This window comes from Pituophis catenifer, unplaced genomic scaffold, assembly GCF_029215685.1.
Source record: "Pituophis catenifer annectens isolate HBS135680 unplaced genomic scaffold, rPitCat1.0.hap2 SCAF_17, whole genome shotgun sequence".
Taxonomy (NCBI): domain Eukaryota; kingdom Metazoa; phylum Chordata; class Lepidosauria; order Squamata; family Colubridae; genus Pituophis; species Pituophis catenifer.
Genome location: NW_027256897.1, coordinates 3,848,302 through 3,873,247, shown reverse-complemented (window position 1 = coordinate 3,873,247; position 24,946 = coordinate 3,848,302). Strand labels below are relative to the sequence as shown.

Here is a 24,946-nt window from a genome sequence, read left to right as displayed (position 1 = left end):
CACAGTTATAACGGCACAGAAAAAGAAAAAGACGTAGGACCGTTTTCACATTTATGGCCGTTGCGGCATCCCCCCCATAGTCATGTGATCAGAATTGGGACACTCGGGGCAACTGACATCATATTTATGACGGTCGCAGCAGTGTGTCCCTCCCCCCAGAGGTCTCATGATCCCTTTTGTCACGGCCTTCTGTCAAGCAAGGTCAACGGGAAAGCCAGATTCGTTTAACGGATGGACCGTGTAACAACTGCGGGGATGGTGGCCAGACAGGTCGTAAAACGGGGGGGACCTCACTTAGCAGATGTCTCGCTTCATGAGAGAGAGAGAGAGAGAGAGAGAGAGAGAAAGAAAGAAAGAAAGAGAGAAAGAAAGAAAGAAAAAGAAAGAGAAAGAAAGAGAAAGAGAGAGAAAGAAAAAGAAAGAGAAAGAGAGAGAAAGAAAGAGAAAAAGAACGAAAGAGAGAGAAAAAAGGAAAGAAAAAAGACAAAGAGAGAAAGAGTGAGAGAAAGAGAGAAAGAGAGAAAGAGAAACAAAAGAAAGAGAGAAAGAAGAGAGAAAGAAAGAGAGAGAGAAAGAGAGGGAAAGAAAGAGAGAGAGAAAGATAGAGAAAGAAAGAGAAAAAGAAAGAACGAAAGAAAGAGAGAGAAAGAGAAAAGGAAAGAAAGAAAGAGAGAGAGAGAAAGAGAAACAAAAGAAAGAGAGAGAGAGAGAAAGAAAGAGAGAGAGAAAGAGAGGGAAAGAAAGAGAGAGAGAAAGAGAGAGAAAGAAAGAGAAAAAGAAAGAACGAAAGAGAGAAAGAGAAAAGGAAAGAAAGAAAAAGAGAAAGAGTGAAAGAAAGAGAAAGAGAGAAAGAAAGTGAAAAAAAGAAAGAACGAAAGAGAGAGAGAAAGAAAGAAAGAAAGAAAGAAAGAAAGAAAGAAAGAAAGAAAGAAAGAAAGAAAGAAAGAAAGAAAGAAGAAAGAAAGAAAGAACGGACGGGGCATCTTGGAAAAATAGACGGAGTTGGTTTTAATTAGAAGGGTGAGGTGGGAAATAAGGCCGGTGAAATAACATCTTAATGAGATTTGATGACGTTTAATGAAGTCATCCGCTTTGAGGACAGCCTTGGAGGGCAGGAAGAATGCCGATTCTACCCAGGGAACAGAAAACCCTATGTTGAATCAGTGCAGGATGGGATATGCCACCTGTTTTTACGGCGAAATTAAAAACAAAACAAAAGCAGAAGAGGGTTTAATTTGACCAGGAATTGGGGTTTCCCCCACACCCAAAAAAAAATTGTGCTTTAGATTGTGCTGTCTAGGGGAGAAGAGAGGGGGGGGAAAAAAACCCCAACTTGACTTGGGCAGAGAGACAAATCATAGAATCACAGAGTTGCAAGGGCCCTCGGAGGTTCTCTAGTCCAACCCCCCCTCCTTGAATCCAGCCAGAAGTGCAGAAACGGAACCAAAGAGTAGTTGTGTGGCTTGACGAATCTCCCGCGCTTCTTCGAGCTGGCCCTTTCGTGGCCAAGTCAGGAAAAGATCAATGGCTGAACAAGAGAAACGTGGGCTGGGCCAAGACAAATACGTTCAGAGTTGAACGAAAAGCTTTAATGAACCTTGAAGAGACACAACAGCCAGTCGCCACCGACCCTGGTTTTTATTTAGTTTTCAAATTAACTCCCTTTCTTTCCCGAGGTGTCCCGTCCCATCGGGGGTGGGGGGGGCCTTTGTGGTGTCTGTGGGATTCATTGACCCCCTTTTTTGTCCTGGCCAAGATCTCCATGGTGAAGCCAGGCAGAGATTAGCTGCTGGGCTTTGAAAAGTTTTCGGTTTCTTTTCGTCGGAAATGGAGGAGAAGAAGTGAGGTTGGGACGGGACGGAGTGGGTGGGAATCCCTCACATGCCTTTTCTCTCCCTTAAGCTCGTAGGGGGTCAACGGGGGACCCACAATGGGAAAATTCGGTTTTGCTGCTTCTTCTCCTTCCCCTCCTCGCAACCACCTTCAAGGAGGTTGCAAATCCCTCCGGCAAAAATTGCTTAAAAAAGTTTTTCTTTTCCAAGTTTCCTCCTTGCCTGCTTTTCAAGACAAGCGGCCCTGTGGGCCAAAGAAACCAACTCACAAAACTCTTGTGTGTCAGATTACAAAAAAAAAAAATTCCAAATTAGAGGCAACCCTTAAAAAGCCCAGCCACGGAAAACCAAAGTTTTAAAGAAGTTTTGCGCGGAGTGGGGGGGGTAGGGAGGTCAGGGCGCCTGTTGTGCGAAGCGGTGAGTGCGGGTAGTCCTCGACTTGCGACCACAATGGGGATCGGGGCTAGCAAGACGGTTGTTAAGTGAGTCTGGCCCCAGAGGGAAACAACCCTTCCCCCCCCCACACACACAGTTGTTAAATGAATGGCTGTAGATGAATAACAGAGTTGGAAGGGACTTTGGAGATCTTCTAGTCCAGCCCTCTGCTCAGGCAGGAAACCCTATGCATTTTGCTGATCCAGTAATTTAGTCACTTTGTCGAAAAATGAAATGAAATAAGATTTGTTCTTCTCTTCTATTTTTCTCTCCTCTCTTCTCTTCTCTTCTCCTCCCCTCCTCTCCCCTTCTTCTCTCCTCTTCTCTTCTCTTCTCTTCATCTTCTCTTCTCTTCCATCCCATCCCATCCCATTATTCTCTTCTCTTCTCTTCTCTTCTCTTCTCTTCTCTTCTCTTCTCTTCTCTTCTCTTCTCTTCCATCCCATCCCATCCCATTATTCTCTTCTCTTCTCTTCTCTTCTCTTCTCTTCTCTTCTCTTCTCTTCTCTTCTCTTCTCTTCTCCTCCTCTTCTCCTCTTCTCTTCTCTCTCTTCTCCTCTTCTCTTCCATCCCATCCCATCCCATTATTCTCTTCTCTTCTCTTCTCTTCTCTTCTCTTCTCTTCTCTTCTCTTCTCTTCTCTTCTCTTCTCTTCTTTTCTCTTCTCTTCTCTTCTCTCTTCTCCTCTTCTCTTCCATCCCATCCCATCCCATTATTCTCTTCTCTTCTCTTCTCTTCTCTTCTCTTCTCTTCTCTTCTCTTCTCTTCTCTTCTCTTCTCTTCTCTTCTCTTCTCTCTTCTCCTCTTCTCTTCTCTCTCTTCTCCTCTTCTCTTCCATCCCATCCCATCCCATCCCATTATTCTCTTCTCTTCTCTTCTCTTCTCTTCTCTTCCATCCCATCCCATCCCATCCCATCCCATCCCATTATTCTCTCCTCTCCTCTCCTCTCCTCTCCTCTCCTCTCCTCTCCTCTCCTCTCCTCTCCTCTCCTCTCCTCTCCTCTCCTCTCCTCTAGCTTGGGTTGATTAAAAGCTTTTCTGCAAACAAGCCACTCACTTAACAACTGCAAACAAATCAATTTGCTTAACCACCCTGGCCAAGAAAAAAAAAAAGGTCGTAAATTGGGCAGGTCTCACTTAACGACTGCTTCGCTTAGCGATGGAAATCCTGATCCCAAATGTGATCTTAAGTCGAGAACTACCTGTACAATCATGGAGGTTGGGGGCCCCCCTGCCAAAGATACACGTTGATGGATAATCTTAAAATGAATTTGGGTTTCTCTTTGCAGCCAGAACTCGGGAAGGCCCGTAGAAGTAACTACACTCTTCCGGGATATGATTTTAACTACGGATTGTATTTACACGGAATGGATGGAGGCGTTCCTGAAGGTAAGTGGATTGATAACGCCGATCGTTTTTATTTGATTTATTTTTCTTAAGCATATATAAGATAACAGGTAAAAGTATAAACATAATTTGAAGACGTGAAAAGAGTAAGTAAAAAGGAATATTAGGACAGGGACGGTAGGCACGCTGGTGTACTTATGCACCCCCCTTTACGGATCTCTTAGTAATGGGGTGAGGTCAACAGTAGAGAGTTTAAGGTTAAAATTTTGGGGGTTTGGGGAATGAAACCACAGAGTCAGGTAATGCATTCCAGGCACTGACCACTCTGTTGCTGAAGTCGTATTTTCTGCAATCGAGTTTGGAGCGGTTCACCTTGAGTTTGTATCTTATTATTTGCTCGTGTGTTGTTGCGGTTGAAGCTGAAGTAGTCGTTGACAGGTAGGACATTGTGGCAGATCATTTTACGTACCACGCTTAGGTCAGACCGAAGGCGGCGTAGTTCTAAGCTGTCTAAGCCCATATTTAGATGGACGAGGAATAATGGATGGAAACTGACCAAGGAAAGATTCAAATTGTGGGAGCTTCATCACTGGAGGCTTTCAAGAAGAGACTGAATTGGCATCTGTCAGAAATGGTGTAGGGTCTCCTGCTTGGGCATGGGGTTGGAGTAGATGACCTACAAGATCCCTTCCGACACTGTTGTTCTGTAATTCTCCTTTCCTTGGTTTGGGAAGGAGCGGTGCCTTCTTTTAACGTCCACGGTGTCTCTCCTGAACCCCCCCTCCTCTGTTTTCCAGCCATTTGCCACTGGCACGTCATGAAGCCCAGGATTATTTTGGAGAAGGAGAAACCCCGCGATTACATGACCACCAACGTCCACGCGGTCAAGGACGGCTACGTCACGGTCCACGAGCAGAACCTGTACCGCAAGATGAAGGACTTCCATGTCAACATTGAAGACGAACGTCGGTTCAAGAGGACCCCACCCAAAGTCCCTCCGGACATGACGTACGGAAGGCCAGCACGGTGAGAGGCAGAGGGGATTCTTCCCACCAAAGGGTTTTGGGGTGCAGGCCTACCGAATCATTTCTGTTGGAATTAGTGTCCATTTATGGTGCCTTCTCTGGTCTTGCAATAACTCTACGCTCGGTTAGAGTCACAGGGAACTCTGGGTTGGGTGCGTTGAGGTTGGTGTGGGACCCAAAGCTTCCTAGGGGTCCAAGATAAGAGCATGAAAATGATAGGAGGCAGGACTACGGGAAGTTCTCGACTTAGGACCATTGTTTTAGAGCGGTGGGGAAATCCAATTATTTTTTTACTACCGGTTCTGTGGGTGTGGCATGGTGGGCGTGGCTTGGTGGTCATGGCAGGGGAAGGATACTGCAAAATCTCCATTCCCTCCCCACTCCAGGGGAAGGATACTGCAAAATCCCCATTCCCTCCCCACTCCAGGGGAAGGATAGTGCAAAATCTCCATTCCCACCCCACTCCGGGGCCAACCAGAGGTGGTATTTGCCGGTTCTCCGAACTGCTCAAAATTTCCGCTACCAGTTCGCCAGAACCTACTGGTTCTGACAGGTTTCTCCTTTCTCCTTCCTCCTTCCTTCCTTCCTTTTCTTTTTTTTAAACCCAAAGTGGCCTTAATAATCCAATAATTGGCTTTGATCTACACCCTGTTTTTAAAGTGCGGGGGGGGGAATAAATGCCCGCAGGCATTTATTGGAAACGGGGATCGTAATAACTGGGAATGAATAGCTCCCCTTCCTCTTTTTTTCTCCCCCAGCTGTTGGGGAAAAAAAAAATATTGGCCATTTTTCCGGGTTGGGATGGATGTCCCGTGTTATTTATTATGGGATGGCGGGGATATGCGACCCTTGAAGTGTTTTTCCTGGGCAGCCACTTAACCTCAGTTTATGAAGAAATAAAGCAAATTTGGAGCCGATTCTGGGCAGCCTGTTGGGGAGGGAGACCAATTTCCCACCCCCCCCAGCTTAAAAGCTCTTTGTTTGCCATCAGGACCGACAATCCTTGTCATAGCTATGATGGCTAGTTTTAATCAAGATAAAGCTTTATGGCCAGGGGTTTGTCAGCTAACAGCCGCCCCAACGCCTCATTTTCATATGGCTGCAATTAATGTTAATGCCTGCGATGAAAATGGTCATTAAAGACCATTTTAAAATCCATCCCATTTGCATATGCAAATCGGGGCCATTTGCTGGTGGGATGCCTCTTTAATCACCACCTCCGCCCCGCAAAATAACTCTTCCCTCTTACCTTTCGTACTTTTTATTTAAACAAGGGAAATAAAAATCTTTAGTACCAATTAGCTTTTTAAAATGAAATCTATCACCGAGCACTCTCACCAGGAACGAGGAAAAAAAGAGGCCGCTTTGCTGGGTGAAATAATCAACATAATATATATATATATATTTTACACCTCCGTCACAATATGATAATTCTTATTATTGCTGCAGAGGTAGTCCTCGGTTTACGGCCACAATTATGCCTAACGTTCCCGTTGTTAAGCAAGACAGTTGTTAAGGTGTTTTGCCCCATTTTACAGCCTTTTCTCACCATGGTTGTTAAGCGAATCACTGCAGCTATTAAGTGAGCAAGCCGGTCGTTAAGTGAGTCTGCCTTCCCCCGTTGACTCGGCTTGCCAGAAGGTCGCAAAAAAGGGGATCACGTGACACTGCGAACTGTCATAAATATATAAACCAGACCAGTTTTGATCTCTGCAGAATTCTGCAATGGTCATAAGTGTGAGGTGAAAAGTGCAGTCTGAATCACTTTTTTCAGTGCTGTAACTTCGAACAGTCTCTAAACCAGGGGTGAAATCCAGCAGGTCCTGACAGGTTCTGGAGAACCGGTAGCGGAAATTTTGAGTAGTTTGGAGAACCAGCAAATACCACCTCTGTCTGGCCCCAGAGTGGGGAGGGAATGGGGATTTTGCAATATCCTTTCCCTGGAGTGGGGAGGGAATGGAGTTTTTGCAGTATCCTTCCCCCAGGAGTTGGGGGGAATGGGGATTTCGCAGTATCCTTCGCCCCGAGTGGGGAGGGAATGGGGATTTTGCACTATCCTTCCCCTGGAGTGGGGAGGGAATGGGGATTTTGTACTATCCTTCCCCTGCCACGCCCACCAAGCCACACCTGGCCCACCAAGCCACGCCCACAGAACCGGTAGTAAAAAAAAATTGGATTTCACCACTGGTTTAACCCCTTATTCTGGATTGGTAAATTTAAGAGCTGATCCCCGAATACTGTAGGGCCTGCTAAAAATCCTAGCTTAAAAGAAATTCAGAATCTAGAAAGAGTGCAGAGAAGAGCAACAAAGATGATTAGCAGACTGGAGGCTAAAACACATCAACAACAGTTGCAAGAACTGGGTTTGGCTGGTTTAATGAAAAGAAGGACCAGGGGAGACATGATAGCAGAGTCTTCCAATATCTCAGGGGCTGCCCCAAAGAAGAGGGAGTCAAGCTATTCTCCAAAGCACCTGAGGGCAGGACAAGAAGCAATGGGTGGAAACTAACCAAGGAGAGAAGCAACTTAGAACTAAGGAGAAATTCCCTGACAGTGAGAACAATTAACCAGTGGAACAACTTGCCACCAGAAATTGTGAATGCTCCAACACTGGAGGTTTTTAAGAAAATGTTGGAAACTTCTCCAGCGCTTTTTACCAATTTATCTTCCTTTTCACTGTCGACGGCTGCCTTTTGAGGTCTCTCATAAAAAGGACATTTTTCACATCATCCTCCTCCTTCCCCCCCCCCTCCCCAAAAACCTTCTTTCTTTTCCTCTTAAGTTTTGGACGGAGATTTATGGTCAGGGATGAAAGCCGGGCGGGGCGAGGGGGGCACAGATGGGACGATAGCAGATAATATGGCTGTTCCCCGGAGCCTGATCCCGGGGATCGTAGCCTATTCATCAGCCGCCAATGGCTCCTACCAAGGTCAGCACTAACAAGGAAGAGGTAGGGGACCCCCAGGGGCTCCCCCTCCCCCCAATCAGGTGGCGCAGCGCTGAGCACCGGTTTCGAGATCTTGGCAAGGGTTGCCTCGCGCAAAACCCAGATTTTGCAACACAAGCTCCGTGTTTTGCAAACAGGCCGCCATGTGCTCCTAAAGAGGGGAGAGAAGACGACTTCCATGTTTAGCACATGGCTTCGATCGAGTGGCTTTGGAGATGATTGAAGTGGCCTGCATACGCCCTCTTTCTTTCTTTCTTTCTCTCTTTCTTTCTTTCTTTCTTTCTTTCTTTCTTTCTTTGTCTTTCTCTCTCTCTCTTTCTCTCACTCTCTATCTCTTTCTTTCTTTCTCTTTCTTTCTCTTTCTTTCTTTCACTCTTTCTCTCTTTGTCTTTTTTCTTTCCTTTTTTCTCTCCCTTTCTTTCATTCTTTTTCTTTCTTTCTTTCTTTCTTTCTTTGTCTTTCTCTCTCTCTCTTTCTCTCACTCTCTATCTCTTTCTTTCTTTCTCTTTCTTTCTCTCTTTCTTTCTTTCACTCTTTCTCTCTGTCTTTTTTCTTTCCTTTTTTCTCTCCCTTTCTTTCATTCTTTTTCTTTCTTTCTTTCTTTCTTTCTTTCTTTCTTTCTTTCTTTCTTTCTCTTTCTTTCTCTCTCTCTCTCTTTCTCTCACTCTCTATCTCTTTCTTTCTTTCTCTTTCTTTCTCTTTTTCTTTCTCTCTCTCTTTCTTTCCTTCTCTTTCTTTCTCTCTTTTTCTTTCTCTCTCTTTCACTTTCTCTCTCTTTCTCTCTTTCATTTTCTCTCTCTTTCTTTCTTTTTCTTTCTTTCTTTCTTTCTTTCTTTCTTTCTTTCTTTCTTTCTTTCTTTTTTCTTCCTCCTTCTTTCTTTCTTTTTCTCACTCTCTCTTTCTCTTTCTCTTTCTCTTTCTCTTTCTCTTTCTCTTTCTCTCTCTCTCTCTTTCTTTCTTTCTCTTTCTTTCCTCTTTCTTTCTTTCTTTCTCTTTCTTTCTCCTTCTTTCTCTTTCTCTTCCTTTCTCTCTCTCTCTCTCACACACACACACATACACACACTTAAACACACCTGCTTTCCTTTCCTTTTGAAGAAGGCCTGGTGAGACCACACTTGGAATACTGCATCCAGTTCTGGTCACCACGATAGAGGAGACTCTGGAAAGAGTGCAGAGAAGAGCCACAAAGATGATCAGGGGGCTGGAGGCTGAAACATATGAAGAACGTTTGCAGGAACTGGGTAGGTCTAGTATAGTGAAGAGAAGGGTGACATGATGGCAATCTTCCAATATTTGAGGGGCTGCCATAGATAAGAGGGGAGGTCAACCTATTCTCCAAAGCACCTGAAGGCAGGACAAGAAGTAACGGGTGGAAACTTACCGTATTTTTCGGAGTATAAGACGCACCGGACTATAAGACGCACCTACCTTTTTTGGGGAGGAAAACAAGAAAAAAAAAATCTGCCTCTGCCTCCCAGCAATTTGCCTCTTTGCAGCAAACAGCCCGTTTCAGTTTCAGCTTCAGCTTCAGCACAACCTGATTAGCACAAGCAGCTGATTGTTGGTCGGATCGGCCTCCCGAAGATCAGCTGTTTCAGGCTGCAGGGATTGCCATAGCCTATTGCTGCCTCCGTGCGCCCCATTTTCCGGGGGGGGGGGCAGCAGGGGGGCAGGGCTACATTTGGTGTATAAGACGCACCCAAATTTTCACCCTCTTTTAGGGGCGGGGGAAGTGCATCTTATACTCTGAAAAATACGGTATCAAGGAGAGAGCCAAACTTGAATTAAGGAGAAATTTCCTGTCGGTGAGAACAATTAATCCGTGGAACCGAAGTTGTGTGTGTTCCATCACTGGAGTCTTTTAAGAAGAGATTGGATAGCCACCTGTCTGAAATGGGGTAGGGGCTCCTGCTTGAGAAGGGGGCTGGACTAGAAAACTTACCAGGTCCCTTCCAACCCTGTTATTCTATGTTCTACGGCAGGTGTCAGCAACCCGTGGCTCTGGAGCCGCATGTGGCTCTTTCATCCCTCTGCTGCGGCTCCCTGTCGCTGGTCGGCTCCACAATTGATAGGGCTTTCGGTTAGGACAGGTAGAAGAAAAAGGACGCCGCGCTAGGAGGAGACTCTATGGTGGGGGAACGGGACTTCCGGTCGGCTCCAGAATTGAACGGGGGCTTCCGGTTAGGACCTTTGTGGCTCTTTGAGTGTTTAAGGTTGCCGACTCCTGTTCTAAGGAGTGGATCTATTTCCTCTCTTACCAAACCCACTTGCTCAGTTTCCCCTAACCAGGAGCACAAACGATACAACGGCATAAAATGCGGCAACTTGTGGCCCTTGCAATCAGACCTCAGAGAGGTTGAGATGATGTGCGACACGAACTCTTGCGCACGGGTGATAACTTCTGGCGGCGTCCTGCTTTGTTACAGACACAGCTGCCCCGGTGGGAGATGCCAGTTTTCTCTTCTTGTTAAGAAGTGACAAATTGCTTTTTCCAGAAGTCAGCAAAGCTGCTTATTTTTTTGCTGTTAAAGATTGGAGTGTGATCTTGGGAATTTGACGAGCTACCAAAAAAAAAAAATATTAAAAAATGGTTCCGGGGCTGTTGTGGGATTGTTTTATATTGCCAGTGAAATAATCTGTGGGAAGAGAAGGAAGAGCGTGGAGAAGAAAAGAGAAGAAGAACAGGAACAGGAGGAACATAGAATCATAGAGCTGGAGGGAACCTTGGAGGTCTTCTAGTCCAACCCCCTGCTTAGGCAGGAAACCCTACACCACTTCAGACAAATGGTTATCCAACAAATTCTTAAAAACCTCCAGCGTTGGAGCATTCACAACTTCTGGAGGCAAGTTGTTCCACTGGTGAATTGTTCTCACTGTCAGGAAATTTCTCCTTCGTTCTAAGTTGCTTCTCTCCTTGATTAGTTTCCACCCATTGCTTCTTGTCCTGCCCTCAGGTGCTTTGGAGAATAGCTTGACTCCCTCTTCTTTGGGGCAGCCCCTGAGATATTGGAAGACTGCTATCATGTCTCCCCTAGTCCTTCTCTTCATTAAAATAGACATATACCCAGTTCCTGTAATGGTTCTCCATATGTTTCCCCAGCAATTTACCTCCTTGCAGCAAGCATCAAACAGCCCGTTTCAGCTTCAGCACAGACTGATTTGCACAAGCAGCTGATTGGCGGTTGGATCAGCCTCCCGACCCTCAGCTGTTTCAGGCCGCAGGGATTGCCATAGCCTATTGCCACGTAGGCCTCTGCTGTTTGCTGCAAGGAGGCAAATTGCTGGGAGGCAGAGGCAGATATATTTTTCTTGTTTTCTTCCCCAAAAAAAGGTAAGTGCGGCTTATAGTCCGGAGCATCTGATGCTCTGAAAAATACGGTAAATAAAGTTCATTCTGGCCATACTTAGCTTCCCATCGTTGCCACCTCTTAATTCCCCTTTGCTGGGATTCATTTGCTCTTGGTTATCTCTACGGCTGGGCCAGGAACACCGAGCCTATGCCATCAACTCAGGCCTGAACTGTCAGGGTCTGAAAAAACAGATGCGTTTTGTAAGTTTTTGCCGCCGTGAAAGTTTTTCAGAGGCAGCTGACACATACTTGCTCCCGTGTGCTGTGATGCCGCGTTTGTTCCCGGCTCACTTCGCTCCTCCGCCGTTTCTCCTCTCTTGCCGAGGTTTTAATTTTAACAAAACCGCTGTCTCTTGCGAAGGCGGCATCTCAACATCCATCCTCTGCAACGGAGTACTTTCTCTGCTGTCACTGATTTCCCAGGAATTTTAAGAAAAAGAAAAAGAAGAAGAAGAAGAAATAACAGCCTCTGGCTATTCTTTCAAATTAATACCCACTGATGACCAATTATTTTGCCCGCCTGTGCATAGGGAGGTGTAACTAAAATCAGGTTTGTTACACCCAAGGCCTTTCCCTTGAAACCCCTTTCAACCCCCGTGTTCTGAAACCCCCTTAGAAGACTCCGATGTTCCTTGGGAAATTTCATCCTCCCCGTTCAAGAAAATAAAATTAAAATTGGGGAGGGGAAAAAAAAAGTTTTAATGAGCTGCGAGGCTGTGACGAACTTGTCAGCGGGAAACTCTGTTCTAATCCCCATAGAGATCTGTTTTGCCCAAAAAGCGAATCACACCTGTCAGGAAGGAACATGTGTACACCCCCAAAAAGTGTCAGCCTTCTATTTGCAAATTATAACGATTGTTTCTTTTCATCTCGGGTTCCATTTTTAGAGAGAAAAAGAGGAGGAGAGGGAGAGAGAGAAAGAGAGAGAGAAGAGCTGACTTCTTCCCATCTATTATATATATATATATATATATATAATATATATATATATATATATATATATATATATATATATATATGGGAGACTTTGTCATTCTTTTCGAACTCCTGCAATTTTGATTTTAAAATACTGTTAATAGTTCATTATGCTTTTTTTTTTTTTTAAAAAAATAACTTATTTGGCAGCAAAAGAGAGCTCATTAAAAGAGAGAGAGAGAGAGAGAGGAGGTAGGTTTCCAGAAAGCTCAGCTTAACTTCTTTGCTGCTATAACCGGGGGGAAGAAGGTTTTTAAGTTTCTCAGCTAAAGACTTCCTGCCTCTTGAAAATTATTTAGCAGAGGAGTTTATTAAAATTACAAAAGGAGGGAGGAAGAGGTGCCTGGTGAAAGGGAACAGTTTTGAAAGCGTGCATAAATACATTTTAGAGGGTCTAATGAGAAGCGATTCTGTGGGCATTTCTTCTCTTCCGAGTGTCTTTCAAACAAGATCGGTGGGTGAATAGATGGATGGAAGGATAGAGAGAGAAAGAGAGAGAGAGAGAGAGAGAGAGAGAGAGAGAGAGAGAGAGAGAGAGAGAGAGAGAGAGAGAGAGAGATGATTGATAGGTATGTAGGTGGGTAGGTAGATAGATAGATAGATAGATAGATAGATAGATAGATAGATAGATAGATGATTGATAGGTAGGTAGGTAGGTAGGTAGGTAGATGATAGATTGATAGATAGATAGATAGATAGAAAGATAGATAGATAGATAGATAGTAGATAGATCGATAGATAGATAGATAGATAGAAAGAATGGATGATAGCAGATAGATAAGATAAGGAAGGGAGGGAAGGAAGGAAGGAAAGAGAAAGAGATGGATAGATGCAGACAGGCAGATAAATGATAAGATGGATGGATGGATGGATAGAGAGAAGAAGGAAAAAGTCTGCTTTATGTTATATTTCGGAAGGGACAAGGGTGGAAAGATTAGATAGATGATAGATATTGATAGATAGATAGATAGATAGATAGATAGATAGATAGATAGATAGATAGATAGATGGGTGGATGGGTGGATAGAGAGATGAATGGATAGATGGGAGGGAGGGAGGGAGATAGATAGGCACCCAGAAGGCCTAAACCATATCCCTAAGATATAGTCCAAGGTTGAATGAAGGACCAGAATCTATAAATAGAGGAAATTTGGTTAGGATCTGGAACACAATCCAGAACAAGAATCTAAACCGTTGTCTCTTTGTCACAGTCCCGAGACCAGCAGACATCCAGAGAAAGCAGATTGGGTGTGGTACCAACACAGAGAAGTCCCCACTATTGTTCTCCCTGTCAAGAAATTCCTCCTTAGCTCTAGGCCGCTTCTCTCCTTGGTTACTTTCCATCCGTCGCTTCTTGCCTTGCCTTGCCGTCTGGTGATTTGGAAAATAAGTTGACACAGACAGACCCCCCCTCTTCTTTCTGGGAGCCCCTCCATTCTTTCCAGAATTTGGCGATGGGTTGGGTGGGTGGGTGGTGGAGGGCCAGAATTGTGGACAGGCTCCAAAAATATTCTGCACGCCTCAGCCTGGGTGTGATCCGTGTGTGGCACCCCCACCCCCACCCCTTCCGCACGCCAAAACACCCCCCCCACCTCCCTCCAGCTTGTGAAAAAAAGCTTTCTCTAAGAGCAGCCTCTTGGGATGGATAGGCACTTGATCAAGCTCGTAACATCATTAGCCAACATGAGCAGAGATTAAGCCTCTCCGAAGCATGTGGCAAGACATAATTAGCAATAAAAGTCACGCCAGGAGGAAAATAAGCTGCGGGGTTGAAAGAGAAGAAGGGCAGCTATTTACGGGCGCGCAAAAAGAACCCCAAAATGAAATCGCGGTTCGAGCCCCTGGACGTGTTTGCGTTGTTAAGGCCAACAAGGGGGAAGAGTACTAGAGTTTGCATTCAAGGGCTTAATTTATGAGGCCAGGTATTGGTCGGCCAAAGAGCGGGCAAGCTTTTGAGGTCATCAGAAGACTTCGTCAGGTCCAGGGATAAACTGAGCAACAATGCGGAGTCGGAGAACATGAAGAAGATGGTTGTTTCTAATGCGTTTTCCTTGGCTGTCTTATAGACCAAGAGTTAGTTTGTCCTTGAATTATTGCTTCTGTATTTATATAGATTCTGTACTGGATTCTGAGTTCTGGTTCTGGCTTCTGCTGCATGGGTATTGTATACATGCGTCATGCTTTATATTACTGTATATAAAGAAGTTTATTTTACACATGAATCCTGCTGAATTATTTACTTGCGTGGTGGTTGGGTTGCTGCAAACTCTAACTTTCTCCTTGTCGCTCTCCTTCTAAAATCTTTGCAGGCCCGCCACGCCTTTCTTCGATCTGCTGCAGCACAAATACAGAGAGATTTGGATGGACGAGCAGAGGGCAGTCATCAAAGCTGAGAAAGCTGAGAAGAAGCAAAAGGTCAGATGACTTTTAGAAGGCCTTTCAGTTCGGCTCTTCTCAAGTCCGTTCTCTTGTAGACACATGTTGGACCAGAGTTCTTGGACTTAGAACCCGTAAGCTGGTTCAACTTGATGTAGGGAAGACAGCCAGAAGTGGGCGTCGCATACTGTAACGACCGGTTCGCCCCGCACCGGAAATGTGAGCACGCGTGCATGCGCGCAGCGTCACAAAACACGGCAATTTGCTCGTGCGCGCCTTCCACACATGTGTGTGGCATCGAAAACACAGCGATATAGGACGGGATTGTACCCAGGCAGGTAGGTGGGTGGGTGGGTAGTTCGTTAGCTGAAGGTCGCAGCTAACGATTCGCCCGAACCGGTCTGAACCGGCATCAGCCCACTATTGAAGACCAGCTTAGATCACTGTTTTAGGAACCCTACCATGTGTGGACTTCAACTCCCATCATGGCGCCTGAAGAATTCTGGGAATTGGAGTCCATCCATCTTAAAAGTTGTCAAGGTTCAGAAACTCTGGTCTACGTGGTCTCTTGATCTCTTCTTTGATGGAACTGCTTTCTGAAGAAGATCGGCAAACGTCTCTTGGGAGGGGTTTTTTTTTGTCACTCGTCCTTTCGAGTTAATGGTGTGGATTTTCTTTATTTTTGTTCATTTATTACTTGCATCTTGTTTGATGTCCTTTGAAAGGAAAAGTTAGGTCTTCAAATGTGTTCGATGATCCCAGCATGCGTGGCGGGCTAATTATGTAGCGTAAATAGAAATAATCAGGTATCTTTTTCAAGGAGTATCTCATCTTTTGTGAGAAACCTTCAAGCAAACATACTGTGAGGCACCGGCCATGATTTGGAGATAAGGTTTCTTAAGTTTCCAAATTTTCAGCCTGGGAAGCAAACTTCTGTGTCCCCGATAAATTTTTTTCGAAAGCTGCTGCTTTCCAGCTTTGGAACTGTCTGTCCTCCTGACCATGTTTCAACGGTTTTCCATATTCCTCACAACCATGTCTCCCCGCAAACCCCACTCCATTCTAGCACTGATGATGTTACCTAGATGTGTCATGAAACGTCTGCCAGAAAGCCGCCAAGCTCAGAGAGCACCAAGGCCCCCTCTGCATATGTGCTTCCTGCCTGCCCTACCTCGCAAGACTGATACCCCTGTGGCACCCTTGATTTTTTTTCCAAGTTGGGTTGGTTCCCCACCACCTCCAAACGGCCACGCCAGTGTGTGTGTGTATATGCGCGATACATTCTCCTGGGTGGCTTTCTAAGGCTGGCGTGTTCGTTTGATGTGCTTCAGAAACGTCGGGGGAAACTGTACGAGACTCGGACCTGTTTGCTGAGGAAGTTCCAGCCGCCGACGAAAAAGGAGGAGCTTTGGCGTATCCCCCATTTCCAAAAGGTGGGTCTGAACCTGGAAAGGGGTTATTCTGAAGGGCAAGGCGGAGGCCGGCCCCACAGCGACCGTCCGGGGGTGGGATTGCTGGGTGGGCGTGGCCATGGGGGCGTGGCCTACTCGGCCTCCTGCACTACGGTAGGGGGGGGTGTTTTCACCCTCCCGAGACTCCGGAGGCTTTCCTTGAGCCTCCAGGAGGGCAAAAACGGCCTCCCCAGGCTCTGGAGGCTGTTCCGAAGTCTTCGGTTTGGGTTGTTTGGAGGGGTTGTTTGTCTTCTGCATGGAGTAGATAATCTACAAGGTCCCTCCCTTCCAATCCTTCTGTTATTCTGTTGTTATTATTTTTTTTTTTCCTTTAACGAAAAAAAAAAAATCAGGCGGTGAGCTCATGTTTGTCGAGTCTCCCCGTGTGGGAGTATCAAATTGCGAAGCCCAGAACTATCTTTCAAAATTTGATACAGTAGATTACTCCTTAATGGCTCCCACTGGATTCCTTTTTTTTTTTTTTAAACCGGAATCTTTAACAGAATAACAGAGTTGGAAGAGGCACCCTGGAGGTCCTCTAGACCAACCCCCTGCTCAAGCAGGAGACCCAGGGGTGAAATCCAGCAGGTTCTGGAGAACCGGTAGCGGAAATTTTGAGCAGTTCGGAGAACCAGCAAATACCATCTCTGGCTGGCCCCAGAGTAGAGTGGGAATGGAGATTTTGCAATATCCTTCCCCTGGATTGGGGTGGGAATGGGGATTTTGCAGTATCCTTCTCCCAGGAGTGGGGGAGGGAATGGGGATTTTGCAGTATCTTTCCCCTGGACTGTGGAGAGAAAGATTTCCAATCTTTTTTTAAAAAAAAACCTACAGTGTTGGAGCAATCACAACTTCTGAAGGCAAGTCGTTCCACTGCTTAATTCTTCTAACTGTCAGTAAGTTTCTCCTTAGTTCTACCCTGTTTCCCCCCAAATAAGACATTCCCCTGATAATAAGCCCAATCGGGCTTTTGAGCGCATGGCAATAAGGCCAAGCGCTTATTTCAGGGTTCAAGAAAATATAAGACAGGGTCTTATTTTCGGGGAAACATGGTATCTATCTATCTATCTATCTATCTATCTATCTATCTATCTATCTATCCATCTATCTACCTACATCTATCTATCTATCTATCTATCTATCTATCTATCTATCTATCTATCTATCTATCTACTGTCTATCTCCTATCTATCTATATCATTATCTATCTATCTATCTATCTATCTATCTATCTATCTATCTATCTATCGTCTATCTTCTATCTATCTATATCATTATATCTATCTACTGTCTCGTCTATCTATCTCATTATCTATCTATCTCATTATCTATCTATCTATCTATCTATCTATCTATCTATCTATCTATCAATCTATCTATCTATCTATCTACTGTCTATCTCCTATCTATCTATATCATTATCTATCTATCTATCTATCTATCTATCTATCTATCTATCTATCGTCTATCTTCTATCTATCTATATCATTATATCTATCTACTGTCTCGTCTATCTATCTCATTATCTATCTATCTCATTATCTATCTATCTATCTATCTATCTATGTATCTATCTATCTATCTATCTATCGTCTATCTTCTATCTATCTATATCATTATCTATATCTATCTACTGTCTCTTCTATCTATCTATCTATCTCATTATCTATCTATCTCATTATCTATCTATCTATCTATCTATCTATCTATCTATCTATCGTTTATCTTCTATCTATCTATATCATTATCTATATCTATCTACTGTCTCTTCTATCTATCTATCTATCTCATTATCTATCTATATCATTATCTATCTATCTATCTATCTATCTATCTATCTATCTACTGTCTATCTTCTATCTATATAATTATTTATCTATCTATGTATCTATCTTCTATCTATATCATTATCTATCTATCTATCTATCTATCTATCTATCTATCTATCTATCGACCGATCGATCGATCTATCTATCGATCGATCTATCTATCTATCTATCTACTGTCTATCTTCTATCTATATCATTCTCTCTCTCTCTCTCTCTCTCTCTCTCTCTCTCTCTCCCCCCTATTTCCCCCAAAATAAGACATCCCCTGATAATAAGCCCAATTGGGCTTTTGAGCACATGACAATAAGGCCAAGCGCTTATTTCAGGGTTCAAAAAAATGTAAGACAGGGTCTTATTTTGGGAGAAACACAGTAGGTCCTGGCACAAGACCTGTGCCTAGGATTTTAGCCCGCTCTCCGAGCGCCTTGCTCATCTGTCCCCCTTCTTGGTTGACCATCCTATCAAAAGCAGCCCGGGACAGACACGGACACGAATCTTTTCACTCACAGGCAGTTTATGAAAAGGAAGAGAATTTGAAGCCATGGCGAAGGGGGGTGGGAAGAAGAGAATGCAAATAAAGAGAAGCTGGGAAGTGGGGGGGTGAAGGAGGAAAGGAAACCATCATCGGGGGAAAAATGGAAAATTAAAGGGGGGAAACCCACAAGCTGATGAGGTATCTCACCTGGGTACCCCCTTCCCCCCCTCCCTTCCCGCCAGCCCTCCCGCCAATTAAATCAAAACGGTTTGTTTTTAATGGTCTTTTACATTGACAAGTGGACTATCATTTTAGGGCCTGAAAGCTGTCAGGGAGCGGAGGCGAATCCTCCGTTGATAATGCCCAGCGGTTCCAATTAGGCACCGAGGCCGTTCCTGGTGCGTTAATGACTCCCCCGACACCGGCTTGCCCCCTTCGGCACTGCCTGATTCCTCTTCCTCCCCGCTTCCTCTGACACCACAAATTACTGACACAAAACGGAGACACCTTGGCGTCTTCTGACCAGGCCAGGCCCAGGCCTGTAGGCTTAATGAGCAAGAGAAGTTGTGGGTTGTTGTTTTTTTTTTTCCCTTCCCTTTTTTCTTCCTTCCTTTCTTTTCTTTCCTTTCCCCTCTTCCGTATTTCCCCCCACCCCACCTTCACGAGGACGGTTGTCTTCTCCGCTAAGTTCTTTTCTTGTTTGACAGCTGCTTGCGTGTTGACCTTATAAAAGATTTAGCATCTCTCGTTATTTCCCTGCCAAGCGTTGACGACCGAAGACGGGTGATGGGTTGCGAAGAAAGACAGGGGGGGGGAGGAGAGAGAGAAAAACGGTCGGTCTGTAAAGATGGGTGAATCAGTGGGGAAAGATGGAAACTTTGTACGCCCGGCGGTGTGCACCGTGCCGGAGAAGTTGCAAGAAAGGAGTTGCAGTCACACAGGCCTGAAATCTTAGCTTAGCTGCATTTAAATGTCCCTCCAGGCTGTGCAAAATGCCGAACGGAGACGCTGGACAAGGGACAGCAGTTAGAAAAGACTCACAGAGAGCTGGTGACAGATTAACAGAGTTGGAAGGGATCTTATAGGTCATCTAGTCCAACCACCTGCTCAAGCAGGAGACCCTACACCATTTCTGACAGATGGCAGTCCAGGCTCTTCTTGAAAGCTTCCAGGGATGAAGCTCCCACAACTTCCGAAGGCGACTTCTCTTCCATGGGTTGATTGTTCTCACTGTCAGAAAGTTCCTCCTCATTTCTAGGTTGAATCTCTCCTTGGTCAGTTTCCATCCATTATTCCTTGACATCACGTCCTTGAAAAGTTTGGTGGGACCAAAGGGTCTTCCCAGCCTTCCGAGGGTGTTCCTAGAATTCGTAGCCACCAAGGAATCCTAGAAACCACGATCCAACGAAAAGAAGGTCCATCTTGGTCCAGGATTTTTGCTTTCTCCTTTTGGTCAACCAGATGCTTCTTGAAGTTCACAAGCGGGAGACATCTATGAAGATTCTCCGTCCTCCAGGTCATGGTTGTCCCAAAGGTGCTTTTTCAAGAGGCACCTGGACTTGTTTTCTCTTTGAAGACGTCTCACTTCTCACCCAAGAGCTGAAGAAGCTTCTTGGCGGAGAAGCGAAACATCTTCAAAGGAAAACCAGAAAGCCCAGTTGCCCTCTTGAAAAAAAAATTTCACCCCGATCCTTCCCCTGCCACACCCACCAAGCCACGCCACGCCCACCAAGCCATGCCACGCCCACCAAGCCACGCCCACAGAACCGGTAGTAAAAAAAATTTGGATTTCATCACTGATTCAAGCTCAGAGAGTACCAAGGACCCTCGCGGTAAAGGATTCATTAAAAAGGAGGGGAGCGGCCGAGACCCTGCTCTCAAGCAGACCCCAACTCACCAACGGCGCTCATGTATAACAAAACTGTGGCTGCTTGGTTCAGCAGGAGCCAGGGGAGATCCTGCCCCCACTTTGTCCTCCTCCTTCTCCCTCCACCCCTAACCCCCCCCCCCAAATAAAACAAGCCTACTTAAACAGGAGCCTAATTATGGATTTAGATGTCCAATTCGGAAAACGCCAACTGATCTGCGTTAATGAGATCTGAGGACTTAATACCTGCGTGTCCGCAATTATCTCTGCGGCTGGAGATTTGGTCTGCCAATCAAGAAATTACCTTTCGGTGTCTGAATGGTTCATTAAGCCTCCTTGGGAAGAGCAGGATGAGGGGTTCGAGGTGGACCGGGGCGGAGAAGACTTAATCAACCATTCCCAAAGGATGGAAGTCCTCGGAGATGTTGCATCCGAAGAGCAGAAAGCAGGATGGGAAGAGAAGAGATGGAAGGGAAGAGCCTTCCTAACTCCTTCTGATCCTTCATAGCACTCTGAAGACCAAAGTGGTCAAGGGTCGAAGGTGGAATCCATGTTCTTTATCCTCCATGAAGCACGGAAGATGTCCGTGGAGATTATTCTCAACCATCCAGGTCAAGGTGTGTGTTTTTTTTCAAAAGGCACCTGGACTTCGTTTTTCCTTGAAGACGCTTCTCTCCTCATCCAAGAAGCTTCTTCAGTTCTGAAGTAGCTTCTTGGGTGAGAAGCAAAACGTGTCTTCAAAAAGAAACGAAGTCCAGTTGCTTTTTGAAAAAACACCTTTGGGTTAAGCATGGAAGCCAGCCGGGCGAGTTGGCCCCTAAGATTGAGAACTCAAACAAAGTCCATCTACTACCACCAGACACAAACCCTATTGGATCAACATGGTCATTTTTGGTCCATAACCTTCCATGAAAACCTGGCCTTCATCCTGCAGTGGATAGATTGGGATGTTGGTGATGATGAAGATGTTTGTTCCCCAGTTTGATGTTCCTCCACAGCTTTCCTGGCTGCTCTCATCTGAACAAGTCCCCTAGGAGGAGTTTCCTCTTGAGATCTTCCCAGGACCAAGAACCATGTATCAACACCCTACTTCCCTTTGCTCTATCCGTCTGCAGCCTCCTTGGCCTCCAACTCTTCCCTTCATCCCCAAGGAAGGATCTTAGGAAGGAGGTCCTCCCAGGGGGCTTTTTCCTACAGGGAAGGGCAGCCAAGGGGGCTGCAGAGGGATAGATGGAAGGGGAACAAACTGTTCTCTCTTCAACAACCATCTCCATCCTCCTTGGTTTGTTACCATTGTCCTCAGACCATAAATTCTAATCTTGCCTTCGGCATGAATGCCAGATGGGTGACTTTGGGTCAATCACCAGGAGATGGTGAGTTCTAGCCCCATCTCATGCACGAAAGTCAGTTGGGTGACTTTGGGCCAGTCACCAGGAGATGGTGAGTTCTAGATCTCATCTCAGGCATGAAAGCCAGCTAGGTGATTTTTGGGACAGTCCCTCCCTCTCAGCCCAACCCACCTCACAGAGTTGTTGTTGTGGGAAAAATAGGAGGAAGAAGGAGTATGAAATATATTTGCCACCTTGAGTTGTTTATATAATATCAGGGGCATATTACATGAACACAAAACACTTCTAAATCTATCGGTCATTACTGGTGTCTCTAGTGAAGGTAACACCTCTCATCTTTCTGGATCCAAGAAGTCATTTGATCTCTCTCTCTCTCTCCCCCCACCCCACTCTCTCATCTTTCTAGGTTGACCCACACCTCTCAACCTTCCCAGATCAGGCTTCATACAAGAAGGCGCTTGAGGTCTTCCATTCAGAAGTTCCTGTGAGGATCGGGCCCCTGGCTCAAGGCCTTTATACCACAGCCTATTAAGACATATCTAGAGGGAAGAAAGAAAGAGGAGGAAGGCTGAATGACAAAAATAAACAAAATAAACCCAGAAGACTTAATGGCATATTTCTATTTTAGGACTGGAGATTGGTTTGTTCGCCTGATGATTAAACTTATTTTCAACCCGATGTGTTTATTTGGTCTTGAATGTTTCTGCAATGAGTTAATCTGAATTCTTTCTCAGAAGGCTCAGAGTGTGCACAGTGTGACTATTTTTGAGTCTACCCAGGAGCAAAATATAGTTTGTCTTTCAAATAGTGGTTTATCACAAGGAACGTATACATACACGTACTAGGCAAAGTCAGGCAATCAATCATCAACTATAGCGCGGAAGCACACACGGAGAGAGGGACGCCCTCACAGGGCCTCTCTTATATATACAGCCGGAGTCCATTTAAGCTCATGCCGATTGCTTCAGTGACTCCATCCAGCCACCTCGTTCTCTGCCGTCCCCTTCTTCTTTTGCCCTCCATCCTCACTCTATCTCCAGGGAGACCTTCCTTCTCCTTAGGTGGCCAAAGTATTTGAGTTTCCTCTTCAGGATCTGGCCTTCTAAGGAGCAGTCAGGGTTGATCTCCTCTAGGACTGACCTTGCAGTCCAAGGGACTCGCAGGAGTCTTCTCCAGCCCCAGAGTTCAAAGGCCTCCACTCTTGGGCGCTCAGCCTTCCTTATGGTCCAACTTTCACAGCCATCCATTGCAACTGGGAAAACCATCGCCTTGACTATACGCACTTTTGTTGGCAGGGTGATGTCTCTGCTTTTTAGTAGGCTGTCTAGATTTGCCATAGCTTTCCTCCCCAGGAGCAAGTGGGAATACATTTCGTGTCCGGAGTAGGACAACTGACCACAGCCAACTCACTGTGGGCAAACTCACTGCAGGACAATTCCACCATTCAATTTAATTATTTAAAATCATTTTTTAAATGTTTTAATTTTTTTTTGTCATTTGCCTTTCATTTTGCATCCTTTCTTTAATGATTCTACTATTTCGTGAACCCCCTGTGACAACATCACGGATCTCCCAGGGGTCAGAAGCCACAGGTTGAGAACTGCTGGGTTAGACCATCAATCCTTAGTTAGAGGACTTTCAGATGACCTCCTTAAGATCCGTTAAACGTGGTCAGCAAATCAACTGGGGGCGGGGGCTTGTAAATGCCTTGAGCTATAAACTCGAGTTTGCCTCTCTCTCTCACACACACACACCAAACCACAACTTGCCAACCATGTGCCAACGCAGCTTGAATGTTTGTATGAATGCAGGAAGTCAAGGTCAGATGGCTTCCAACATTGGATTCTTTCATGCTTTGCAAGAGCGCCCTTTTTTTTTGAAATTTCATCATGTAGCCTTATCTCCTTCTTCTTTTTCCAAATGTGTTTTTTTCCCCACTCCCTTCTCCTTTTGGCATGGATGCTTCTTATCTTAGAGTGACACCCACTGGCAATTCTGAGAGCCCTCGTGAAGGACTTGGCTGACCGATCTCTTCCCATCCCACGTCTTCTTCGGGAAGTGAGAAGAAGCAATCTAGCTAAACCAAAATATAGAATAACAAGAGTTGGAAGGGACCTTGGAGGTCTTCTAGTCCAACCCCCTGCTTAGGCAGGAAACCCTACACCAGTTCAGACAAATGGTTATCCAACATCTTCTTAAAAACTTCCAGTGTTGGAGCATTTACAACTTCTGGAGGCAAGTTGTTCCACGGATTAATTGTTCTAACTGTCAGGAAATTTCTCCTTAGTTCTAAGTTGCTTCTCTCCTTGATGAGTTTCCACCCATTGCTTCTTGTCCTGCCCTCAGGGGCTTTGGAGAATAGCTTGACTGCCTCTTCTTTGGGGCAGCCCCTGAGATATTGGAAGACTGCTATCATGTCTCCCCTGGTCCTTCTTTTCATTAAACTAGGCATACCCAGTTCCTGCAACCGTTCTTCATATGTTTTAGCCTCCAGTCCCCTCATCCTCTTTGTTGCTCTTCTCTGCATTTTTTCCAGAGTCTCAACATCTTTTTTGCATTGTGGCGACCAAAACTGAATGCAGGATTCCAAGTGTGGAATACTTACCAAGGCATTATAAAGTGGTATTAACACTTCCTGTGATCTTGATTCTATTTATTTATTTGATTCTATTTTCACATAATCTTGATTCTATTACTTCCTCTCGGCCTTCCACTTTTTCTCTCTTGGTTCCTTCCTTCACGTTGATGGCTTTTGACTTCTCTTCCCCTCCAACATTTGAACATATCAAAACAAATTAAGGTGATCCCTGAAACGGGGAGAAGCACATCCAAAGATTTGAGGAGCATCTCCCTCGTCTTTCTTGAAAAGGAAAGACCAGGAGAAAAGGGGACTTTGCAAGTATGAATGGCTAGTTGGGTTATGTACTTGTAGGGTACACCACAGGTGAAAGTTCTGCCTTTTCAAATGATCCAAGAAGTTGCTTGAATGCCTGAAGACTACTTGACAGTCCTATTGGCGTAAAACACTTTCCTATGCTTTTGAACCTAAATCCGTTGAAATATAGAGATCAGAATGTCAGAATATGGAATTGGAAGGTCTTATTCAGGTATTCAATTCATTGTGTAACCTTTGAGTTGTTGTTGTTTTTTTTTTTTTTGAGAAGAAGAAGGGAGGGAAGGAGGAAGAAAGTTGGAAGAAGAGAAAGGAAGGAAGGAACTTAGAAGAAGAGAAGGAGGGAAGGAAGGAAGGAAGCAAGCAACAGCAATAGCCCTTAGACTTATATACCACTTCACAGTGTTTTACAGCCCTCTCTAAGCAGTTTACAGAGTCAACCTATTGCCCCCAACCATCTGGGTCCTCATTTTACCGACCTCGGAAGGATGGAAGGCTGAGTCAACCTTGAGCCTGATGAGATTCGAACTCGGTAAAGTTAGCCTGCAATACTGCATTCTAACCACTGCACACCATGGATGGAAGGAAGGAAGGATGGAAGGAAGGAAGGAAGGAAGGAAGGAAGGAAGGAAGGAAGGAAGGAAGGAAGGAAGGAAGGAAGGACTAGCAATAGCAGTTAGACTTATCTACCGCTTCACAATGCTTTCCAGCCCTCTCTAAGCGGTTTACAGAGTCAGCCTCTTGCCCCCAACTATTTGGCTCCTCGTTTCACCCACCTCGGAAGGACGGAAGGCTG

General features: G+C 45.2%; 1 protein-coding gene across 1 annotated transcript; it reads left to right on the top strand.

Moving 5' to 3' along the window:
• The first annotated feature begins 1,067 nt into the window (after window positions 1-1,067).
• Window positions 1,068-21,789, top strand: CFAP77 (cilia and flagella associated protein 77). Its single transcript, XM_070955893.1, has 6 exons — window positions 1,068-1,163; window positions 3,557-3,656; window positions 4,412-4,640; window positions 14,220-14,325; window positions 15,618-15,719; window positions 21,664-21,789. The coding sequence occupies exons 1-6, from the start codon at window positions 1,068-1,070 to the stop codon at window positions 21,787-21,789; spliced, it is 759 nt and encodes a 252-aa protein (XP_070811994.1).
• Window positions 21,790-24,946: the final 3,157 nt, after the last annotated feature.

Bases quoted from the DNA above. Each gene is read 5' to 3' on its own strand.
- CFAP77 (XM_070955893.1), top strand. From the start codon at position 1,068: ATGACGTTTAATGAAGTCATCCGCTTTGAGGACAGCCTTGGAGGGCAG. The intron at 14,326-15,617 runs GTCAGATGACTT...GATGTGCTTCAG, and splicing joins AAGCTGAGAAGAAGCAAAAG to AAACGTCGGGGGAAACTGTA. The intron at 15,720-21,663 runs GTGGGTCTGAAC...TCATCTTTCTAG, and splicing joins GTATCCCCCATTTCCAAAAG to GTTGACCCACACCTCTCAAC.